Source organism: Gallinula chloropus (genome assembly GCF_964237585.1).
Source record: "Gallinula chloropus genome assembly, chromosome: 1".
Classification (NCBI taxonomy): domain Eukaryota; kingdom Metazoa; phylum Chordata; class Aves; order Gruiformes; family Rallidae; genus Gallinula; species Gallinula chloropus.
In genome coordinates, this window is record NC_140085.1 from 185,532,057 (window position 1) to 185,556,539 (window position 24,483).

Genomic DNA, 24,483 nt, shown 5'->3' on the forward strand with positions numbered 1-24,483 from the left:
TCCACGTGTCTCCAAACTGAAAAAGGCTTATCACCCAAAACAAAAAGTACGAAGATTGGGAGTTATGTGAGTGGAAAAATGCTGGATCCTGTTTGAGTACAGCAGTAAGACCCAGCAAGATAATACAACAGACACGAATACAGAGTTGTCTTAAGAGTTTCAAGCCAAGAAAACTTTCCTTCAGCTTTACTTTGTTTGCACAAGTAAAAGGCAGTCATACATGTTTGCTAAGGTCCATTGCTGACTTCTCTATCAGTTTAGCTTGAACATTTTTTGAAATAAAACATCCAGAGGAATTCATATGACGCTAACGTAACCCCATAGCAAGCTGTAAGGGTCTTCTGGGTTTTGTTCGGGGTTTGGTTTGTTTTGTAAATTCATATTAACCCTGTCCATTGTATATTTCATGAACTCAAACTTTAACTGATGCCTGACAAAGCATAGGAACTACTGTTCCAATGACACCGCATTCAAATGGCAATACCCGACTTGAGTAGTACAGACTGTGGGTGGTAGCAACTACAAGTAAGCTGAGGAACAAATGAAACCAGTGAAGGGAGTCACTAGAATATGTGGAAGGGAAGAAGAGGAGAAACAACTGTTCCTCTGAGGAAGTCATTCGTCAGCCCTTGCAGAAAGACAGGAAATTGGGACCAGACACAAGCTGTGCAGAGTGAGAAACCTACTTTGACACCACAGAACAACACTGACCAAAGTCAGAAAATCCCACAGAACGGTCAGCAAACTACAGGGCTTTGCACAAAGAGTAATTTATGTAAATATACTTAAAATTTTTATTGTAGATTATGTATGAGTAATTGAGAAACACACTTAAAAAACTTTGTTTCTTTTCCACTTTCAAACTTTTTTTTAAAAAACTGGAAAAAACAGTAATGCGACAGCTTTGTTGAGCTTTGGGGTTGTACAACAACTAGGGAGAAAGAAAGGCATATTTTTCTTAGTTTTAGGGCCCAGTGAACTCATCACACCTCAGTCAGGGATGGTGGTGATGATGGCTTAGGTACAATGTTGGTTGGTAAAAAAATGTATATTCTGCTTTTAACAGCAGCAATTTTCATGTGGCAAAAGAAGCTTTGTCTTTACTTAGCTTACCATCTTTGGGTAGACTTCCTAACTTCAAGAAAGGAATTATGCTCATGAGTAATTAACCACTGATCTAATGATGCATTAATATAAATTATCTAAATCAATCAGCTCTAATTTGCTTTATTGCACTTAAGGAAATTTCCTAATTTTGTTACTTCTTGTAGATTTAAAAATATGCAAACTGTTCTGTAAACTAATATTGCTAACAACAGTTTTTTAGCCTTATTTTCACAAAAAATAAAACTATTAAAAGAATTAAAATATAACCAAGAATTTTTAATGTAGTTTTATGTTCAAAATATATCAACGACCAAACTTCCATTTTAGGAAAAGCTGACATATAAAACAGCTACTGAAACAAACCTTGTCCATTAGTTTACTTGCATGAAGACTCAGGCTATTAAAGAATATTTTCTTGCTCAACAAATGCATTTCTTCAATCGTTGTCAACAGCGTGGCTGCACTGTTTCCTACAATACCACTGAAAACAAAATTAAAGTTAATTAAATAATCTGAAGGGGAGGAAACCTGACAGGGTCAGATACTTTGGACAGCATTTAAAATAAAATTATTTTCAAGGTTGAAAATGTACAAGTATTTGTAGGGAACATTTCTCCATATTATCTGAGAGATTCACTCCTAAGATGACCATGAGAACAAGCATCATCAACTATGTCATTAAGCAGGTAGTAAGTAGAGACTAAAGATTTGCACAAACTTCAGCAGAATTAGGAAAATTTACCAGAATTTGTTTTGCTATTCTGTAAATCTACCTCTCTTATAGAAAACAGATCACATAAACAAAAAGGGGTTGTTAACTATTCTGTCATACTTTCCTTTGGGGATAGTAGCATTTCTCTTTCTTCACTGTGACGTTAGGCACCTCCAGAAATAGCAGAATTCAAGCCTTGCTATTCTAAGTGCCAAGCTATTTCACTTCGCGTGAGCACCGCATAAACCTTAAATGCCACTGCATGGCTATGCTCCTCTCTGTCTGAAGCAAAACTTCAGATTATAATCTTGTTGCATTTCATAGATCATTTTTCAAACTGCATTTTTGGCTCATTAGTCAGGTGTTCTTCCTCTATACAGCAGAAATTACTAGGCTGGGAAAAGGTACTTTAAACAATGTATCATTAACCACAGAGAAAGCTTCAGGTAAGAATGCCTAAACCCTTCCATTTTAACATCACGCTTTCAGTTGCACCAAGCTTTGTAACCACTGGGAAACACAAGCTTTGGAGACAGAAAAATGACAGCAGGAATCCTTCAGCTTTTTTTGACAATAAAATTAGAATCATAGAATGGTCTGGGTTGGAAGGGACCCCAAGGATCATAGAGCTCCAACCCCCCTGTCACAGGCAGGGACACCAACCTCCAAGCCTGGATCTACACAAGGCTGCCCAGGGCCCCATCCAACCTGGCCTTGAACACATCCAGGGATGGGGAATCTACTACTTCTCTGGGCAGCCTGTTCCAGCACCTCACCACTCTTTCTGTAAAAACTTCCCCCTAATAACTAATCTAAACCTTCCCTCCTTTAGCTTTAGTCCATTCCCCCTTGTCCTGCCATTATCTGCTCTTTTAAAAAGTTGAATCCCCTCCTGCTTATAAGCTCCCTTCAGGTACTGGAAGGCTGCAATGAGGTCCCCCCGCAGCCTTCTCGAATTAGGAATAGGTCTTACACGTTTTCTATCTTAGACCTGTAGTGCCATCACAACTGAGGGTTTTAAATACAGTGGGAGGTGGTACCTGGAAGGTTGGAATATGAGCAGTGTACCTTCAACAGCGAGATTTGGAATGAGGCAAGCGTCATTCCGATGGAAAAATGCAAGTGCACCATTAGAAAAAATGGTATCAAAACACAGTTTAAGGAAGATAATTAAAATTGAAGTTCTACAGATAATTTAATTACACATTTTCTCAAAGGGGACTTGACTGTGTCATTTTAAATGTTTTATGTATTTTTTTGGTATAGTATCTGTATCTACTCAGAATAATAAACAGTTTTTGTGGAAAACTGATGCCATATTCCACACCAGATCTGATATGAACTGAAGAATGACAACTCATAAATAGCACCTGCTTGATATCATGCACATTTCTCCTTGATTCCACAGTACAGAGTAAAAACTAAGCAACAAAAATACTCTTTTACAATTAAAAAAAGACATCCCTAATGTACTTTGTAATTTTGCCTACCTGATTGTATGGTGGTAGAACTTGAGAAGATTAGAAATCTTGTACAGTAAAACTGCTCCTGGCTCAGCAACAATCACCTGCTCAATTCTAACCTGCAGAATAAAGAAATGTCAGCATCCTTCGGGCCACACATTTCAAAAGCCAACCTCTGTGATTTTATATGCAATATATATTTGATTGTTGAAAAACAAATTTAACCAGAAGTAAAGTTAAAAAGAGAACATCCAGTTAACTATAACATTCTGCTTGAACCAAAGTGTTTCTTGGTTGCTAAGCCTCTGGGTAGAAAACAAGCAGGCATATATAAAACAAGCAGGTATGAAAATAGGCTAGAATTAAAAATCTGATTTCCCTATAGGTTTTTGTTGCAACCTGCTATTGAAAATTTCAAAATGATGAGATCATTTGATGAATTAATACCAGTACATAGTGGAATTCTCCCCAGCATTGAATAGCAAGAATAGCTGCAAAATCCCCAAACCATAACAGCTGATCTTTAGCATCATGCAGCAATCCACAACATCCAAAGAATTAGGTAATTTACCAAAAAGACAAAATTTCATCTCGATTAATCTCTCCTTCACTTAAAGGAGAGATTCCATACCTCCTACAGGTATGTAGTCAGATATATGTATAAGAAATGACTGGCTCTGCTGACTGTTTCTCTCAGCCAGGAGATACTGGCTACACAAACCAAACCAGTGCTGACTGTGTTTAGAGTTGGACAGTTGATGCCTTGCCTCTGTGGTACAGGCAGTCTCAAGACTCTCATAAAAGGGGTCTCAAGGTCAGCCTTTGGGCACTCATGAACCAGTGGCAGACACTCATCACCACACTGTTCTCCCACATGCCCACACCCAGACCATCAGCCGCCACATGCTCTCCCAAGTTATCTGTCTGCAGCTCAATGGAGCAGTAATGCCCTCTTGGCAGAGCCACTTGCATGGAGAATTAACCAATTCAATCTGCTCCATTTGCACCTACGCCAGAGACCAAAACCAAAGAATAATTTTTGTCTCTTATTCACAAAGCTCAATGTACAAAGTTAATTTAAACACTCAGGTCAACTCTGCTCTTCAATATATATGTATACACAGGGGGTCTATCTACCCATCTCAAATGTGGTATAAAATGTCATTTGAGCTGGGATATGGAGGTGTACAGTGAAAGAGAATCAGGCAGGTGGGGGACAAACATGAAAACTAAAACAAAGAGCTCTACCTGAAAATAACAAAAAGAATTAAGAACTAGAAAAAGACAGAATAGGCAGAAGGAGAGGAAAAAACCCGAAATATTTTAGGTTTAGGAAACAAAAATGAGAATCAAACACAGCAGAAATAGAAGCATTGCTGCCTCCCATACAGAAGTCTTCAATGCACAGAAGAACCAAAATTTGCGAGTGACTAAACCTAACATGCCCAGGGAAGTCCTGGGCTTCTGGCTCTCATCACTACCCAATCCTATGTGTCCTGCAGCCAGCTGATCACAAAAGACCTCTGAAGTCTACATAAGGCATGAAAAACATTTTCTTAGCTTTGACATCATCTTAAATGCTATGGAAAAGATGAGAACCTTAATTTAAATGTTTTTAGGGTCCTCCTATCTCCATCTGAAATGAAAGGCCTGTGGTAAGATTCACCACTAGTGAGTACTCAAGATTCACTTGGATGCCTAAAACTCAAACCACTATCAGTAAGAAATGGGGACAATTTATGCTACAAGTAACCACAATCCTTCTTCGAAAGTAAGAAAACAGTACCATGCTGTACATTCACATGGAAAGGCAGAAACCGTAACAAAATTATCCATAATTCTGTAAGTACTTAATAGTGCTCGTGGAAATTCTACCACTAGGCTTAATCAGCCTACTTTATATGTCAGCATCAACTCAAAGTGACAGGTTTGCAAACACCAGCAGAAATCCACTGGAAAAGCAGTATATTGTGGTGCCATACAACTACAACAGAGAGTGTTTCCCCGAACTTAACACAGTTGTTTTTCTTAGCGTGGACAACCTTCTGAAAGAACAACGTCTTGCAGAAAAGACTCCTCCAAACAGAGTCTATTTTTATTGCTCCTCTCAACACAATGGCTTGTGATTACCTAACTGCACTGTATGAAAGCTTTTCTGCTGGAGGGTTCTGGGGCTTTTTTTCTGCTTTTTATTTTTTTTTGCTATGGAAGACTTCCCCAGGGGAAACAATAAGTACTGCATATTTTACACTGGGAAGTCTAGACTGGCAGTGAATTAACATAAGTTGCATTCTATTAAAATACAATGGGAAGTCTTTAATTGTTCTGTTAGGGTTTTTATGATTTTTATTAGCACAGTAACTACTGACAATATTTCAGGGCTATTTCTACAGCTAGCAGAAGCACGCAAGTGTGAAGAGTTTGGGAAATCAAAATGGGAGGTATTCTGTACCAAACTGTACAAAACACAAGTATTCAAAACAAGACCAAAAGTCCCTCTGACTTACACAAAGGTTCGATTCTATCCCTAATTACTTTGTTGGAATGCACAGAAATGCTGAACTCAAACATGAGCATTCAGTATTAACAGAACTAAAGCATGCAGGAAGAACATACAAAGCTTGGAAAGGATGTTCCCAAAACATTTGAGAATAGCTTCTTTGTCTAATATGATAGGTGGGTTTTTTTTCCAACAGGTCAGAACTGAAAGGCTATGAAGGATAATCATAGTTATGTGGCAACAGGCACAAACTGAAGCACGTGAGGTTTCGTCTGAACACCAGGAAACACTTTTTTCTCATGAGGGTGACAGGGCATTGGCACAAGATGCCCGAACAGGTTGTGGGGATATTCAAAAGCTCCCTGGGCAACTCTCTGTAGGTGGCCTGACTTGAGCAGGGGGTTGGACCAGATGACCTCCAGAAGTCCCTGCCAATCTCAACTTTTCTGTGATTGTGTGATATTCTAAATGACACTTTCTTGATTTTAACCTCTCTTCAGACCTTACCTCTTTCTTATCAGTAGAGTATTCAGAACCTACCTGTTAACATTTGAGACTATTTGGCAACTGGACACAGCTGATGCTACAGCATGCAAAAATAAATTTGTTATAGTAGTATTTAGTTCATTACATTTTACTTTTAAAACACTTGGATTTATACACTGCAATTTTTTGTTACCAGCTTCATCACATCAAGTATTTTATTTTTGTGCTTGTGTGAAGCACATCCTATAAATAAGACAATAAATAATTTGATGGATCATTATTCATTATTTCTATGAAATGGATCCCCTAAATCAACTAAGACTAGCTTGGAAAAAAACAACTGTGGAGGGAAGAGACAGAAATCCAGCAAATCAGGGTAGCATAAAGATGGCAAGTAGGAAACAATTCTTCATGGTTTCTTTTAATACAAGAGCTGGAGTTGTTAACAAAAGGAGCTGGCTTTTGACACAGCTTCCCTCCTGCAGGATATGGTATGAATACCAAGAATTTACATCAGCTTGACATATTCATGCAAGAAAAATCTACCAAAATCTAACAAATATAAAGACAGCAGCTATGGCTCAAGAAGTCCCCAATATGTCCACACACAGGCAAGGAAATCTATTCTACATAGTTTCTATCATGACACAAGTGGACAACTGCTACACTCTTCCCTGGGTATACGACAATGGTTGGTCACTATGAAAAACAGGGTAGTAAACTAGATTAATCTGCCACTTGACCCACTACAGCCATTCCGATATTCTTATCCCAAGGCCAAATTTTTGTACATACAGACTCTTGACCTTTAGGAAAAGTGAAAGAAAAATCAAGATAGAGGTTTAAGTATCTCTCACTATATTACTATTTAAACCAGTTATCTACAAAATGTGGCATCTTTCAGTTTTGAAGAGTTGAGAATCACCACAGGTGATGAAAATAAACTGTAGAGATGGGGACATAGGTTCTGGAAAAACATGACAGAACATTTTTTACATTTAGAAAGCTAAGAAAAACAAAATACTTCACCTTCAGAGGCCTGCAGACACCTTCTGTGATATGCCCAACTACTTCTTGAATATTTTCTTCCACACCTACAGTTAATGCAAACACATGCTAAAATTATGCAAATGTAATTCTCTTCTTCAAACTATAAAACAAATAAACAAATGTAGAAGCTACTCCTCCATAAAAAGCATTATGAACTGCATGTTCTTTTTCCACAAGACTAGTTTGCACCTCCTCTGAACTTCAAATCTAGCCATTAAGAAGTACCTGCATGAGGAAACAATAGTCCTGGAGAGTCATTACCTTATGCTATGCGATTGCTTCTGGGCACAATATAACGCCTGGGGACTTGAGGGAGAAGGAGCCAGGGAAAGAATAAATGATCTACCAAGAAACTGTGGCTGTAAGACTCAATATTAGCACTTCACTAAACTAAATAGAAAAAAAAAGGCCAGTGAGATGCTTAAGGAGCAACAGTACATACCATTTTGAAAGGCCTGAACTGTAAATACAGGCGGCTGTCAGCGTTGGGTACTGACGTGCTCGCAGCATTGTTACAAATTAAATCACATATGTACCTCCACACTGCCGTGTGCTGCAGCAATAGCAAATGCTTCCTCCCCAGCAGCAATTGAAACTCGTCTTTCACAGAACTATATACAGAAGAGAATATTGCCCTATCTTATCATGGAACACAAATGAATTGTTGCATGGCAACCGGTACTGTCATAAATCAATCAAACTGAAAGCAACAGATCTTCAAGCTCTCACTTCAGTAACAACTCAGAATAGATTTATGGAGACAGCAATACTTTAATTCTAATTTAAAACTTGTCAACAGGAGTTCATCTTCAGATGGGACCCATGCAATGAACAGTAAACAAACTGACTGTGACATGCGATAGAAATCAGGTGACCTGAAGCTCTATTTTGCAGCTCTGAGTTGAGACTAAAAGACATTACCTCTGAGAGTAAAAATTACAAAAGATCAGAGTTGTGTGCCAATGTCTCTTTACACCAAGATACGTGAAAAGCCACATAAGCCAAAACAACTAAATTCAGTGTGGTGGCTGTAAGAATTTCAGCATACCAAATTGGTACGATAATAAAAATATGTTTGTATATTTGAGCATGATATCAAGGAAGAAAGCAAGATGATAAACCACAAGATGCATGGTGCGTTATGTAATGACTAGCTCCCAGAAACAAGCTAACCATTTACACATTTTTTAGTAGGAACAGTCACACTTCCACTGTTCATCAATATAACAAGCACCTAGCACATTTGCAATCATGTATCTAGACCAGATTGACTTAACAACAAGTTCTTGGACACAAAAGTTTTAGCTGCAAAAATACACAAGTTCAAATACCAAAGGATGTGAAATTATAATCTTGATCTACTGCATGCTTGTGCCTTCACATATAATTTCATGTCCAATTAATATTTTAGATTCAGAAAACAGTAAATGAAATCTTCCAGCACCATTCCTTAACTGTTACATGTAATGTTACATGTAATACTATGTTATGCTGACATAAAAGAATTACAAAATAAAATTCTTAAGAGACCAAAATCACTTTTAGACTGTTGATGCATTTCTGGCTCCCTGATACACCATGTTATTTTTGTCTGCATGGCCTTTTTTAAGGGAGAGATCTTTCTTGGACTTCATTTCGGTCCTGCTCTCCAGCTGGGTTCCTGTAACTCCATGAAAAATGGATTTCTACTGCTTCTCCTAAACAGAATGCCTGCAATTCACCCTTCCCTTCAAGTACAAGATCTCTTTAAGACTGGAAGGCTCCTCTTAGCTGAATACCTAAGCTCCAAAGAAGAGAACCAGATGCTTTAAGCTTGGCCAGTGCAAAGCAAAATAGTTCATTTTTATGAATGTTTTCAGTGCTTAAAATTTTAATAGCATTTTGGTCAGATGAAAGAGCTAACATTTACAAGCTTAACATTTTAAAACTTTTTAAAAGCTGTTCTTGAATACTTGACTATGGGCTACATAGTTTATTCTCTTAAAAGTAAAAACTGAGATGGGAACACTTCTCAAAACATGTGGGATTCACACATTTTTTCTTCCTCTGGGACCAAACCCCTCTCTCTCTCACCCATAGCTATACACGTGGCTTTTTTTTTTTTTAAGTAGAGAAGGGAAGTTTTTATGTAGCTGTGATTTACCACATTCTCCATAGTCCTGAAATGACAAAAGAGCTTATAGAAGAATTTAAATGGAAATCTCAGAATAGACTGCTGATTTAAAATAGTAAAATCAGTTCCATCAGAAAAAAAAAAAACCTACCCAAGTTGAAACTAAAGATAAAAAACATTATAGGAAAAGATCCATCCCACCTAACTTTAGACCCCCAATTAGGTGTCTAATCTATACTCGTTGCTTGGGCTCCCTCTATAGGGAAAAAAATCCCCAACAAAACAGTTGTGATGACAATCTGCGGAAATGTCTACTTTAGATCCAGCTTTTGTTGGGAAGATTTGCCCTCTGGAGTTGCAAACCTCTGTCACTATCTATAACCTCAAATAAACAAGATGTTAATTTTTTAAAAGGCTAACTGCAATTCTCTTAATCTCTGCTGTAGTCTGCACTACCAGACACCTGAAGGCTGTACGACAGTACAGGAAATTCAACTTGAATCTCTCAGTACCACAGACACTGTACCCACCAAACAGCCACTACCAACTCCGGATCTGCATTTATGCAACACATAACCTCAAGGGACTTCATAAGGCTGCACTTCCTGTAAATGTTTCTTGTCAAATTAGTGGTACTACATAAACCATCTCTGTCATCAGAAAAAGTTCCCAAAGATGCAGAACAATAGTTAACGGAGAGCAGGTTGTTCCCAGTATGAAGCTAGGAATCCTCTTTACGTTTCCTGAAAACTGCACAACAATGATGGCAAACCCATCCCTGGAGAGCTTAGAAAAAATTATTTTTGCTTCATATAGAAACAGTGAATCCCTTGTTTACACTAGTCTCTAGGGGAAAATGTTTCATCCTGGTGGCTTCTTTAGAACCTTTTACCCCAAAACATTTATATCATCTATATTCTCACACAGTTTATTCTCATTTATGGCTGACATGCTCTAAATATATCTGATTATGTGGTCACAGCATCTCAGCCTGACTTCCTGACAGAAGGGCAAGGGATTTAATAGTTAAATAAAGCACTGCTCAGTGAGGTGAGGTTACTGCAGCAGAAGTAGCACAGTCAACAGCTGAACCAGACACAGTAGCATCCTTGATGTGTCCAGCTTCTCCAGAAGGACTCCCCAGTTACAGCAGACACATCAGACAGTCATCTACAAAGAATTATCATATCTTTTTCTCTACCATAAAGCCATCATGAGGCTTGCTTTCTTGTCTCCCCAAGACAGTCAATAAAAATCATTAAATTCTATAGTATGTGGTAACTGTGATTAGAAATCAACAACATTGCTTCATTTTGATTTACAACAGCCTCCTTGCTCATGTACTATTAATTGGGAAAGCCAATTACTACATCCAGAAGGAAGGGAAATGAGAATGCAGACTAACTTTAACTCTTGGAGCAGGACTCAATTAAGGTGTGAAGTCTGGAGCTCACCAGATCCAGATCACGTGTAAGTTCTTACACCACATTTGTTTCCACTGAGTACACATGCTTAATTCACTAGAAGTCTTTGGCTGAGGCAAATCATACTACAGGTTCTACAGGAACCTTAAAACTAGAGGTTCAATGTACTTAGAAGAGAGCAAAGGGAATGAAGAATAAGCATGAGAATCTGTAGCCCTGTAAACAGAAGAGAGCTTTGATATTAAAAAACTTTAAAGGTCTGTGAGCAGCTCTGACCTCCATAAACCTGTAATTCCATTTTGCTTGTACCATAGGAGGAAGGAAATTATAGGAAGAAGGAATTCTTTTTAAAAGCTTACAAAACAAACAAGCAAAGAGCAACACGAATCCTCAACATATCAATAAGCAACCCTACACAATGAGACATCTAGTCTAAAATGTCCCTTTGTAAATTTAGTGTAAATCTATTACAAGCACAGTAAAATGAAAAGGGTGAAATCTGAAACATTCTTCTTCATTAAGGGCTTTCTTCTGGCAAAATGCAACCACAAGCTGCTCTGAAATGATTTCCAAGAAAGTCTAAGCTCAGACTCTCATAGCTGAAGCCCAGCCCAAGAAATTAATCACACTTTCTGACTTATGTCAGACTTACTTTCTATCACTTCCTGATTTATGTTTTAAAATCTGGTACTACCTTGAATAGTTACGAGCTTTAACATAGCTTCTAGGTGTTCTTTTTCAGAAGCTGTAGCTTGATGCAGCCAGGCCAACATGTCTCCTACGTACCTAAATAAAGATAGAAATTTCTGGGTAAATCAGCAGTTTATGGTGTCAGGGTTTCACAGTGATAACAGGCAAAAGGAGGATTATTTCATAGACATTCTTGCTAGTACTGTACCTCAGGGGGTCGTGTGAGTGCATTTCAATAGGGCGGGGAGTACCTCCCAGACCTCCTCTAGTAAGAGCATCTATAAAGCCACGGACTACAGCGCTCCTCCTAGCTGTCCCAAACTCATCCAAAGTGTACCTGTTATTGAAACATGAAAATGGGTAACACAAAATGGTTCACCTCATCGCTGTTTGTTAACTCAGCTTTACAGGTAATGCAAGTAACTGTTTTTATAGTTCCGGAAATCTTGCATCGATGCTTCTATGCTGAAGCATTCAAAACCATTGGGCTTTCTTGCCTCCTCTTAACATAAATTTTCCCTGACCCTCCCATCCCCTTACCCCACACAAATAAATAAACAAGTGAAAAATCAGCTTTTCCATTTTTTGCCCATGTAAGCGTGTATCAACAGGTGTAGGACTCCTGTTCACATATGGTCCAGCTGTCAGAAGCAGCAACTTACACCACTGTGGCACAAGGATTTCTCCTTCTAGCAAAAACGTCATTTTCGTTTCACAGTTGTTCACTGGTTGTAATCAAATGGGATTTGGTTAGATATTTAATGGATGGACAAACACAGCCCAGAGCACAAAATCTCCAATGCTTTGCTGGCAGCAGAGGAGGTACCAAGAAGATACACACGGCTCATTTTTGGAGCAGACTGCCTTCCTGTTGGGGCTGAAGCACGACAGCAAGTGAAGGATGGGAAATGAACACTGCTAACGTCCCTGTTACAGCTGCTTAGAAACAGGATTTCTGCAAACCATGGAGCACTTCTATTTCTTAAAAACCCCAAATTTAAGAATTTTGAACAAAACACATACATTACAAAGATGAAAAAGAAAGGAAAAAAGGAGACAACGACAGTTTATTTTTCCAACACAACTGAAGAGTAAGCATGGTGTCACTTACCAATGACACCCAGCAGCTGAACAGATATAAAAATAATAATAAACCCCATGTTACTCACTGACTGAAGTTAAATGAGGACTGCATTCACAATTAAACAGAGGTGGAGAACAAAATACAATAGAAAATAATACACTGTTTCAAGTATGTTCCAAGTTAAGTTCAATTAGATTTCTATTATGCTCTGAAAAGTCCAAGGGATAATTCAGTTCTGCTCATTACTATTTGACAGACAGAGAAAAAGTAAGCTGAAGAATCCTGAAACAGCTATATAATAATCATTGAAAATACACCAGCAAATAAGATCTCGTTATCTTGTTACTAGTTTTAGAAAACAGCACTTAATAATGATAATCTTGTTTTAAAAAGAAAACCTACTAATTTTCTTCTTGCTCTCAGTTAGAACAGGATATAACTACGACAAAACCCTGCATTTTAAAAAAATTCAGTAATAACTATTATTTACACTAGAAACACAGTATTTACTACTATGTTGTTACACAAAAAGTCTGGATTCTTTTCAACCTTGCTTAAATTTCTAAAACTGTGTAACGTAATGAACACTGGGGGGTGGAGCGAGAAGAAGGAAGCGGAGAAAAAAAGTTAGAAAAATCAGAGTGGAGGATGGAAGAGAAACACTCCTTTGAGACATGACTCCATGTATTTTCTACAAAACAGTTTTCAATTTTTCTGTTAGAAGCAGGAAGAGAAAAAAAAAAACAACAAAATGTTTATTTCAGACCCCTACTGACCACAGCTCTCAAAAGTCCATCCGTGATGCAATCTTTCTGCCACTTAGGGTTAACGAGAGACAAGTCAATACAGGAAAACAAGAATTTGTAGGTTTGTCTCTAAACTCCTGCTCTTCATCTTACTAATTTTCACCCATTCAAATCACAATCCTGATCAGATGCAAGGGCAATGATTTGGAGGAAAGATGCAGAAAATCAACAACTTAAATTTACTCTCTTCTCTAACATATTGTTTTAAATTTTGATCTCAGCAGTTTGTTATGTACTAAAGGTATACAAATGTTTTTGGAAGGGAATAAACTAAACCTCTAGATTGAAAATGTAAAGCATCAGTAATGCCATTTTGATAATACTGCTCTAATAGGTAATTAAGCATGACAATCTATGATGAGCAACATACGGCTGCATCTTCTATAGTAATGTTTACTTTTGCTTTTTTGGCAGAAGAAAAATCCTACCTACCAAGCTCTACCTTTGGTAATACTAGCACAGGTGTTGGCAAGAGAGAGGTCAGAAACAAAACAAAGTATTTTTTGCAGATTTCATTTTAAACTGGCAGCTGTGGGTTTATAGAGAAGATGGGTTTTCTCCCCCTAGTTGTTTAAGAAAGCAAAACAATGGGTTTACGACCTTTGAAAATAGCACAATTTAATTTGTTGCAGAAAATATAAACTGTATCTATATAGAATTCTATAAAATGTTGTGAACACAGACATGACTGATCCTTTGCAGCTGTGAAAAAAGGGCCTGGAGGGGGAAATGCAACAAGACTCCACAGCCCCAGCTATGGCCCCATGTACTGCAACGTGCCACACGCAATAGATGAGGAGGTGGAGTGACACCACCTGCCCCTGCATCAAGAAACTGAACTGACTGAGCATGTCAGGATGTGTGCTTTCTCTTATACTGACAGAATTCTGAAGGCCCGCTTGCATTATGCATTTTCCCCATGAAGAGCTCCATGTCACATACCACCACTGCAGCACATTTGACATTCTCAAAGACCTTTGAAACACAGCCCAGTACTCTGCTGTCCAGGATGCCTGTGGCTAAAAGTAATTTCAAACAGTTGCAAAATGTCATGAAAACATTATAAAAAAAAAAAAAAAAGCAAAGTATAAGTGCCACCTCTTCAGGTATGGCCACCCCAACAAAAACAGTTCTTACAGTGCCACCTGATGGTTAAATTGCCTCTACAAACTACTATTTCATCGTGTTAAGCACTCCCTTTGGCAAATTCTGAACAAGAACTGAACATTAGCATATTTTTAATATATATGTATATACACGTACACATACAAATAAAAGTCGCTCTAGGGTTTAGAGGCCCATATGTAGTAAGACTGTTTTTAACAGATTACTACACAACATATAATGGAAGACATTCTTATTACCAGGAACACTACAGTAAAAACTCATTAGCCTTTATCAATTTTTTTACTTTGGGAATTTAAATGAGACAATCACATGATTGCAATGGCATTTTTTTCCTCAGAAAAGCCATACAAGATGAGAGCAGAAGTTCACAATTTATTTAGGTTTAAAAAAACAGTCTGACATTTTACTTTAATTAGAAACTAGTAAGTTGGAAGAAGTCCAATGACATTTAATGTACCGTGATGATGTCAAAACGACTTCTGAAATTCAAAGAAGTTGAAATATGACTTTTTCAATTTATTTTTTTTTTAAATCTGACAGAAGACTAAATTGCCACCATCCTTGGCACTGTAATTCACACCTATATTTAAATTTTAAAGGCTGGAAAAAATAATTTCTGTTAGAAATTATCATGAAGATTTACTTACTTATACAGGACAGGTCTATCTTGTAAGGCTTCCATGGCTTGAGCGAGAACTGGAGAAATGTCACATGATTCTTGTGTCAAAGTCCTGCATTCATCTATAAAATATCAACACAGATAAAAGCACATTCTTTATGCTGTAATACCTTCTATAAAAAAGGCTGTCAAATGAGTTAAAAAGTTCAAAGGATTTTAATTTTGAATTGAAACCTTCAGAATATAGTAAGTGGGCTAGTTCATGTTAATGTAATTAAAATCCCCCCCATGCAGTACTTTGCTATAAATGGATGTCCATCACAAATCTCAACAATATGAAAAATTAAAGGAAGCTTAGTATCCACTTGTACCCACATACAAATGTGAAATCATTCAGGTAAACTATTAAGACAAAAGGGAGCAAGGGTTTAATAATAGAATCATCACAGACTGGTTTGGGTTGGAAGGGACCTCAAAGATTATCTGGTACCAACCCCCCTGCCATCCATGGGCAGGGACACCCTCCACTAGACCAGGTTGCCCAAAGCCCCATCCAACCTGGCCTTGAACACTGCCAGGGAGGGGACAGCCCCAGCTTCTCTTGGCAGCCTGTGCCAGTGCCTCACCACCCTCACAGGGAAGATATTATTCCTAGTATTTAAGCTAAACCTGCCCTCTTTCAGCTTAAAGCCATTATCCCTTGTCCTATCACTCCATGCGCTTTAGTGGAGTGTTTAAACAAGCTGTGGGTTTGGTTTAGGATCTTTTATTTTTTTCCTTTACTTTAATCACACTAACTATATAATCTTGTATATTCAATGCATAAATGTGGAAATCATATAAACTAAATCACAGGTCGGCATGATAATGATGAATTTTCATTAAGGTGAAACCACAACAATTACTTAAGGCTTCAGCATCCACTGAAGAACAGCTAACTAATACCATACTGCAACAGCTTTTCTTCACAAATATTCCTGCCAGTGTCTTGGAAGAAGAGACAAGTAATACAAAAGCTTCTGCATTTTACACTGTCAAGACATCTCATTGAACACTGACACATGGATCCGCAGTACATATGCAAAATAATAATAATAAAAAATTTAAAACACACCTACTGTAATTCAAAATAAGGGTTTTTTTTTCTTTTTTAAAGGTAGTAAGCCACTCCTCACTCTAAATTTGATCTTATTAACAAATTGTCAAAATCAAGAACTTCTCTGTGACTTGCAAAAAAATGAATTGCAATATGCTTAACAATTTGCTTAGACTACGAAACCGTAGTTGTTCTCTGTAGAAAATAATCTGAAAATACAAATAAATAATACCATTTTACAAACAGAGATAAGATTGTCCCAAAAAAGGAGAGAATCTACAATTAACTTACTGGTTCGTAACAAATCTTTCACTAAGAAGGAAACCCACAGCCTTGTTAATGAATCTTGGAATGGGTTTTTGCTGAGTTTAATCCACATCAAGGAATTAAAGGAATCATTATAATAATATTCATAAACATAAAAACATTCTTAGTCCTACTTTGAGTCCATCTGTAAAGTCGTTCATAAGATGTCTCTTGCAGTAAGGCCATCTGTTCCATAATTTCCAAGCTACGAGACAAAAAGATTTTATATGAAATACTATTTTAGGTAGTACTAGCAAATGCATGTACAAATCAAATAAAATAAACCATTATTAAAAATATTAAAATATATTTGTACTAGCAAATGCACGTACAAATCAAATAAAATACACCATTATTAAAAATATTAAAATGTTATATTATGTTGCTATGGCTTTACGAGAAATACTCTGTATAGCTGCATGACACAAATTATGAGACCTTGCTACAACTTCTGCTTTTAATGAGTAAATGGTTATCTTGTACTCATTTAAGCAGCACTCACCCTGCCCTCTGCTGATTTGTCCGGAGGAGAATCTTGACATCATCGTGAATTTGCTTTACTCTTCCCAAAGCCTTGAAAAAATCCTATATCAAGTGAAAGAAAAAAAACAAAAAAGCAGTGTTTAAAAGCAGTAACTTTGCATTCAGATCCCTAGCACTCTGGGTGCCCCATTTCAATTCCATTTATGTCCCTTACAGGTCTGTGTTACAAGTGTTGCCTTTAAAATAGCAATCCTCCCCTCGCATTTCACCCTTCGTTCCACATTAACAAACAGCCTCAGGATTTTTTCTTTCCCATTGCATCACACCCTTCAGGAAAAAAATAAACCAAAAAAAAAGGGAAGAAAACCAATAAAGACTTTTCAAACCCATCTTTTATGTAGCCTGTATATGCTTTATACTGATTTGTTAACACTCTGGGAAGATTTTGAGGACATTATTATGAATATTTTCATCTTCTCCCCATTAATATTAGCCACTAAAGAGCAAACCCAAACATTATAAAATGCGGTGATTACAGGTTAGTATTTTATTGTTTTCATATAATAGGGTAACAATCTCTAAGAAAAAACAAACATCTGCAATATACTAGAACAAGCTTTTCCAGGACAATCCTCCACTGCTAAATAATTCATCATCATCAGAACACCACCCCCCCCCCACCAAAACCAAACACGAAAACAAGCAACTAGAGACACCACATATGGCCAATGGTTTATTTTCTTACTGTTTTAGGAGCAAATGAAATCCCCTAAGGTTTTCAAACATGGGTCTTATTATGAAGATGTAACTGTTTGTTACACCTTTTACAACTTAAACACAATTTGCCTCTCAGAAAAGCAAAATTCCATTCTGGCTCAAGTCACACATGAATACACATATCCTAAGCTGAGCAGGCAAATGATTTAACCCACTGCCTTGCGTCAGTGGTGCTGAAGATCGTATGTTATAAAAACCCAAATCCCTCTTCCTTCAAGGAAAAAAAAGTTTGCCATTTCAGCAGCACAACTGTATCTCAGTCACTTCCACACATTTTTTAGGCAGACCAAAGTATCAAAAGGACTAAGCCTTCTGCTGTGAACCAAGCACAGAATTAAATGACACCGTGTTGCTGTCATCGCTCCCCGCTACACCTCCTGTTTAGAGACCTGAGTACTTTTTCAGGGCAATAGCTGGTATGAAAGCATACAGCAACTACCCAAGAGCACAATCATTTAACACGTTCCATTTATGCTTTCATTAGCACTGTTTATGGTTATCCGCTCCATGTCTTTAATAACGCTTTTACTGCAGACAGGATGCTTGTGGAAACGAGATAGTATGTCTCAGCAGGTAGTCTACATTTAAGTGAAGGTTTCTATGCAACTAAAATAATAAAAATCTATTAAGTGCACTCAATTCTCTCATTATTCAGCTTGCTTTTACAGCAGAACAATGTGCTTATCCAAACCATAAGCATATTCAAAAACTTGTTTTGGAATGTGGCTAAAAGTGAATCAGCGCCTAATATCTTCATCAACCAAATCATAATGAGGAAAAACCTCAGCTTACATTGTTTCAAGTCACTGATACCTCCACATACACAAAGTGCACACACACACACATGCACAAGGGTAATACTACTTATTACCAAAGCACTGCAAGCTTCTCGTTTCCTTTGAGTGTGATGAAGCTCTAAAACATCTTCACTGAAAAGTCAGGCTTCATAAAGGTCTTTTTGAAGTGCAGAACTACGTGGTATCTCATTTGCCCCTTAAACTCATTACACAAACTACAATTTAATGTTGATATTCTTTCTTGTTACTTGAATCTTTCATCACACATTTCAACCTCATCAGAAATTCGCTGTTTTGTTAAAAGGTAGATTCCTCCATAAAAAATTCAATTACAAACTGATAGCAAGATTTCATGTACAATTCATCTAGGATGCTTCCACATTTTAGTTCAGGGCAAAGCTTTTAATGTTCATTGAGTTACCTCAGTAATTGGCTCATCTTTCGTGCCTCGAAGGAGGTTCATTTCATCTGGTGTCAGCTGGAATTTTGCTATGAATGCATCTGCAACTTGTGCTTTCATTTCTAGTCTCTGACTGTAATAAAACAAAGTTAAAAGAACATTACCTTTTAATGCTCATCTTGGATTTATTTTGCATATTCATACTTTTAGAAATGTAATTAGCATTAGAAATGAGCGTTAATAAATTGTAACAGCACGTTCTTGCCATGAACCATTTCTTGAGTTGTACCTTGGTATACAATTTTCTACTGAACTTACACAAATTACTGAGTAAAGACAATATAAAGGTAAGTTAACACATTTGAAAACCAGTAAGTTTTTTTTTAAAAACACCCCTTAAGCGTTTGTATCACAAGTTACTTAACCCAGATACTTTGTGCTCACACAGTGATAATGCCTGCAGTTACTTCCTTTCACATTAATCAAGGAAAGAATAGGTTTTCAGCTCCTACTTTCAGAGAGGCAAAAAGCTGCAGCACCCAAAAGAAGGCAACGATCATTAACCTACTTTTCTGTAGAACAGATCAATTCCCTTTTAACATCATCGGGGTGGGACAGAAAGTTACAAAATCTCACAAGCAATCAAAGCGTACCTGTTAATTAGCCCTCCCCAAAAGCGATGCAGCAGGGCTGCGATGCGCACACGCCACCTAGTGAGCAGCGCCTTGCACATACCGGCACACACAGAGACACACGGACCCAGCGAACAGTCCTATTCCGCAGGCAGGGCCGGGAACTGCCGCTGCAGTGGGAAAACTGCTCGAACCGTGGCTGGAGCACACGGCACGGCACGAAATAAAATCTACTCTTGCTGGACACTGAGAAGACAGTTATTAGTTATTTGTAGAAGGCGGCGGCTCAATTTCTTTAAGCCCATTTCGACTTCCAATGTAATTACAGCAAGATAAACACGCTGGTATTGGAGGGTGGTAAGACAGGCAGGTACACTGACAATACTGACTGTAATAACTAAATTTCCTTGCAAGATCCAAGCTTGAAAAGTAAGCTTTTACTTACTACTTAGCCTTGTGGAGGCTGAGGGGATATCTTATCACCACCTACAACTACCTGAAGGGAGGTTGTAGAGAGGTGGGCGATGGTCTCTTCATCCAGGTGACAGGAGATGGGACAAGGGGAAATGGCATGAAGCTGTGCCAGGACAGGGTCAGATTAGATGTTAGGAAAAAATTTTTACTGAAAGAGTTGTCAAGGCCTGGAACAGGCTGCCCAGCGCTCTGGCGTACTGAACAAGTGAGAGTGAAAGGAATAAAAACCCAACAGTGTTTTAACAGTAAATTTTATGAAAATTAAACCGGAAAGAAAAAAGGTCCTGCTCTCCAGAGGTGACAGGACCAAGCGATGTTTAGATTGGATATTAGGAAAAAATGTCTTCACTGAAAGGGTTATCAATCACTGGAACAGGCTGTCCAGGGAAGTGCTTGAGTCACCACCCCTGGAGATACTTAGATGTGTAGCCGTGGTGCTTAGGGACAGGGTTTAGTGGTTGGACTTGGCAGTGCTAGGTTAATGGTTGGACTTGATCTTAAAGATCTTTTCCAACAAACCCAATTCAATTTCTATGGTTCAGAGTTGCACAGAAGACACCAAAAGCAAAAGGGAAAAGCAAAAACTTACGTGTTTTAATACCACATCTTTAATTGTCAAGTCAGATTTCCCCAGGGTCCTACACAGATGCAGCTGTTTTGCCTTTACACTGACAGTTTCGCAATGCTTAAAATCCATCCATCTGGCTATTTAATCTTCCCTAAGCAAACTCTACAATTGCAAATTCAGGGTCTTAATGAAGTTCAATCTTTCTCAGGGAAGAAGCAAGTGTGATGGAGGATAATTTTGTGCAACTGAACAGGCACTGACAGCAGCTGTTTCCACAAAAATTAGTCTTTTCCAAGATACCTGGTGGTAGCTCACCTCAGGTGATAAAGAACACAGAAGAGTTCTACAAAGGCAACACTCAAGAGTGTATAGACACCTAGGAAATGAGAAAACGCAGGTATAGGAAGAAAAGGTGAAAAAGGTATTTGGAAGAGAAGAAAGAGATTCAGAAACAACATGACAGTTTGGCACGGAGGTGGAGTCAGTTTTCTAGCACAAGGAATAGGGAATGGGCATTTTGAACATAGTCCATAATTTTCAGCAGGAAGATCAGGCAATAAAATCCAAAGAAGCCATATCATAACTTCATCAGAAAACAGAAGGAAAAAATACCAAGAGAAGTTGTCTACAAAACACACAAGAATTAAGTCAGGAGGATACTAACAAAAGAGTATTTTTAATTAAATATTAGGCTTGTCAGAGATTTTCTTATTTTGTGAGAATGATGTAGTTATAACTACATCATTTTCACAACACAGCTATGGATCAGGTCTGCACTGTAGCAATGTACTGCATCATTGCAGTGATGCCTGAGCCACGCTGCTTAGGCTGCCTCGGTCAACCCTGCCCATCCCTTGGCCGTACTGCTCTTTCCACTGTGCCAGATCCGCTGTTCATAGTGCCGTGTAGTGGATCAGATCAGGGAGCAAATCCAGATGGGGCTGGGGTGGGAGGGGGGTGGGGGAGAAGGGGATGAAGGGGAATGATAGGTTTTTATTTATTTATTTCTCTTGGCAGGAGGTTACTACAGGCCTGTATATACTAAGGGACTGAGGGGTACACTAAGTTTTCTATGGCACAGTGAGCTTCCAGTGGCAAGGGGTAATGCTATGATGAAAACTACACCTCAGAACTCTTCTGGGGTATAAAAAGATGTAAATTCAATAGTATGTTATTATTAACAACCTCCCCTTTCAACTTCCCCCAAATGATACATGACAAATTGAAAATCAAGCAAGTGCACTTAAAACTTCACCCAGTGCTCATGCTTTCAACAGTGCATTCCTCTTCCACACCGCTGTGCTGAGAAAGTCTAATCCATCAATGTCACCGTCACTGGATTTGGTTGAAACAGCAGACAATGTAATTTAGTGAATTACCTTTATTTAATAGTTGCTTTGAGTCTCCCCTCTCATGACAGAAATCTCAATTTAATATAAAACCACAAAGCTGAAAAGACTCACACTGGATTATCCCTCCCTTTAGGGAAAGGAAAGAAGGTAGGAAAGAGACTGGAGAAAGCAACTTTATTTTTTCTTTGGTTTCAACTGAAACAGGATCTCCCACAAGAGCAGATGGGATGTTGAGAAATTTTTCTATTCTTTGAACCTACCTCCTGTGTGCACAACATTTAAGTGCTCTTACAGATCTCAATTTACTATTATCTCCTATTCTTCAGATTTTTTTTAACCTATGTTTATAGGCACTCTCAGCAGCGGCCTGTATACTTCCTCAAAACCAGGGCCAGGGAGGGTCTGATCCTAAGCAGTGCAGCATACCAGGTACAGCCATCTTTTCAGCTTGCTTTGCAGATTTGTTGGAATGAGGGTTGTAGACTTTCAAAGAACAAGGGCTGGAGTCACACACTGTACAAACAGCACGCTTGTTAGCCCACTCTGGAGTTCTGTGCCCCCTTCACTCCTGTAGTTACAAAACTGAACAATTGCAGAAGACCTCACGACTGGATCTCTTTTCTCCTGCAAGTTCTCACTCTGCACAGTCCTCTGTTTCTTTTTTGCTGCTACAAAGTACATGGCTCAATCAAACATCATGCTTTAAAGCCATTCCCATCCCTGGCTGTGCTTTTGGCTAAGACCTGCTGTAACTGCTCACCGACCCACTCTGCACGCTTCCAGTAATTAACTTCTACAAAACAGAGACAATCTATTAAACTCTTGTATACTGCCAAGTTATAGGTCCCACAACCCAAACACGAAGTAACAGCCTCAAGGTGGCAGTCATGTTTCGTCTATCTTTCTCAAGATGGTGATTCAGAACTAGTGAGAAACATCTCTCCTAAACCTAAAAAAAAACCCCATGCACCTGAATTTTGATAGAGAGATTTTTTGAGCTCTTTACTAAGGACATGGGATTTCAAACTACTTAATTTCCAAACTCAGGTTAGCTACCTCTGCTTATGCTGGCTAGGAAAGTTGCCTTGGTCATCAATCTGCATCAGAAAGAGATTGTAAATCCTAGATGATAGATCAGGAACAAAACATCTGAGTGCTACAGACCCTTAACTTCTACCTGGTAGTATGCAGTATTAACGAGACCTGTATACATATATGAAATAAAATACCTCTGCGAATCTATTTCCTCCAACATCAGCCAAACAGCTATTTAACTAGAATTTAATCAATCTTCTTAAAGCCGGGAAATGGATTAAAATATCACTCCAGTTTGCTATAGTTATTTCACTGTGATAAGTGCAGCACAAAACACAGCACAGGTAACAACAAAAGCTAGAGTAGGGGCATCTTACATATAACCCCCAGCAACCAGTACCTGTGAAGACACTTGGACGTTTCAAGGCCCAGTGGCCTTTCTGTAACATGATTTCTAAATTGTCTCCCAAGCCTGTGCAGTACAGCAGAGGAAAGGCAATGGTGCTGTTATCCCAAAGTTGGTTTGTTTTTTTTCTTCCCTGAATAAAGGAACAAACCTCACAGATCATGGGAACACGGCACCAATGCAAAGGGGGATGTGCCAAGTGCTGGTAGACTTTGGGGCTTGGGCAGGGGACGGGACTCCAACAAAGAGCAATTTCCCCAGTTTTAATCGTTACCAGGGAGACAGGATTCTTTTGCAAGAGAACTCAAAAGGCTGGGAAAACTATGCACTTCATGCACTTCTCCCTTGAACCAAATACAAATGTGCACTGTTTGTTAGGATTATCACCTAGACAGCTCAAAAAATGAGGTGGAGGAGAAAAAGCCTTCTTGGAAGTTTAATTTTATCTTGCCACCAAATATAGCATAAAAAATCGGCTAGCTTCCTATACCTAGGATGAGTATGTTCTGAAATTACATTCAATTTGTGGTACTGAGGATTGAACACAATTGTAAAGGCTCAAAAAGATGGCATATTTCTAACTCATAATGAAAATAACCACCATTTTCAGCAGACACGTATAAATGCTTTTCAGCAGCAGCTGGAAAACTTCTGTCATGGTTTTTTGTGGGAGGCAAGTATACAAGGCTATATAACAAAACATTTACATGCAAGTAACTGTTAGGAAACCATTCTTTAAGAATAATCACCAGGTACAAAAATGCATTTGTAAATGCTGAGAAGAAATGGTTTTATTTTACATTTTGTCTGTCAAACGTACATTTTTATCAAAGGAGAACCAAATAAGAACATATGCAGTGACCAATTCCATCACAGAATATAATGAAATTTTATCCTTAATTAAAAAACTAGGAAGGTACAGAAAAATCAGAGTGATCTGTCTAATGTTCCCAGGCTACAGGAAAATTGCAGTAA

General features: G+C 38.2%; 1 protein-coding gene across 1 annotated transcript in view; it reads right to left on the minus strand.

Annotated features, from left to right (window-relative positions):
• COG6 (component of oligomeric golgi complex 6) overlaps positions 1-24,483 on the minus strand; it is a gene marked incomplete at its 3' end in the record, with an annotated part of 57,371 nt that overhangs the window by 19,439 nt on the left and 13,449 nt on the right. The window contains exons 5-13 of the mRNA XM_084276997.1: positions 19,063-19,174; positions 17,087-17,169; positions 16,719-16,789; positions 15,211-15,304; positions 11,754-11,882; positions 11,550-11,641; positions 7,298-7,362; positions 3,310-3,401; positions 1,471-1,588 (exon numbers count right to left, since the gene is read on the minus strand). Of these exons, the coding sequence (XP_084133123.1) occupies positions 1,471-1,588; positions 3,310-3,401; positions 7,298-7,362; positions 11,550-11,641; positions 11,754-11,882; positions 15,211-15,304; positions 16,719-16,789; positions 17,087-17,169; positions 19,063-19,174 (856 nt within the window). The remainder of the gene's footprint in view (positions 1-1,470; positions 1,589-3,309; positions 3,402-7,297; positions 7,363-11,549; positions 11,642-11,753; positions 11,883-15,210; positions 15,305-16,718; positions 16,790-17,086; positions 17,170-19,062; positions 19,175-24,483) is intronic.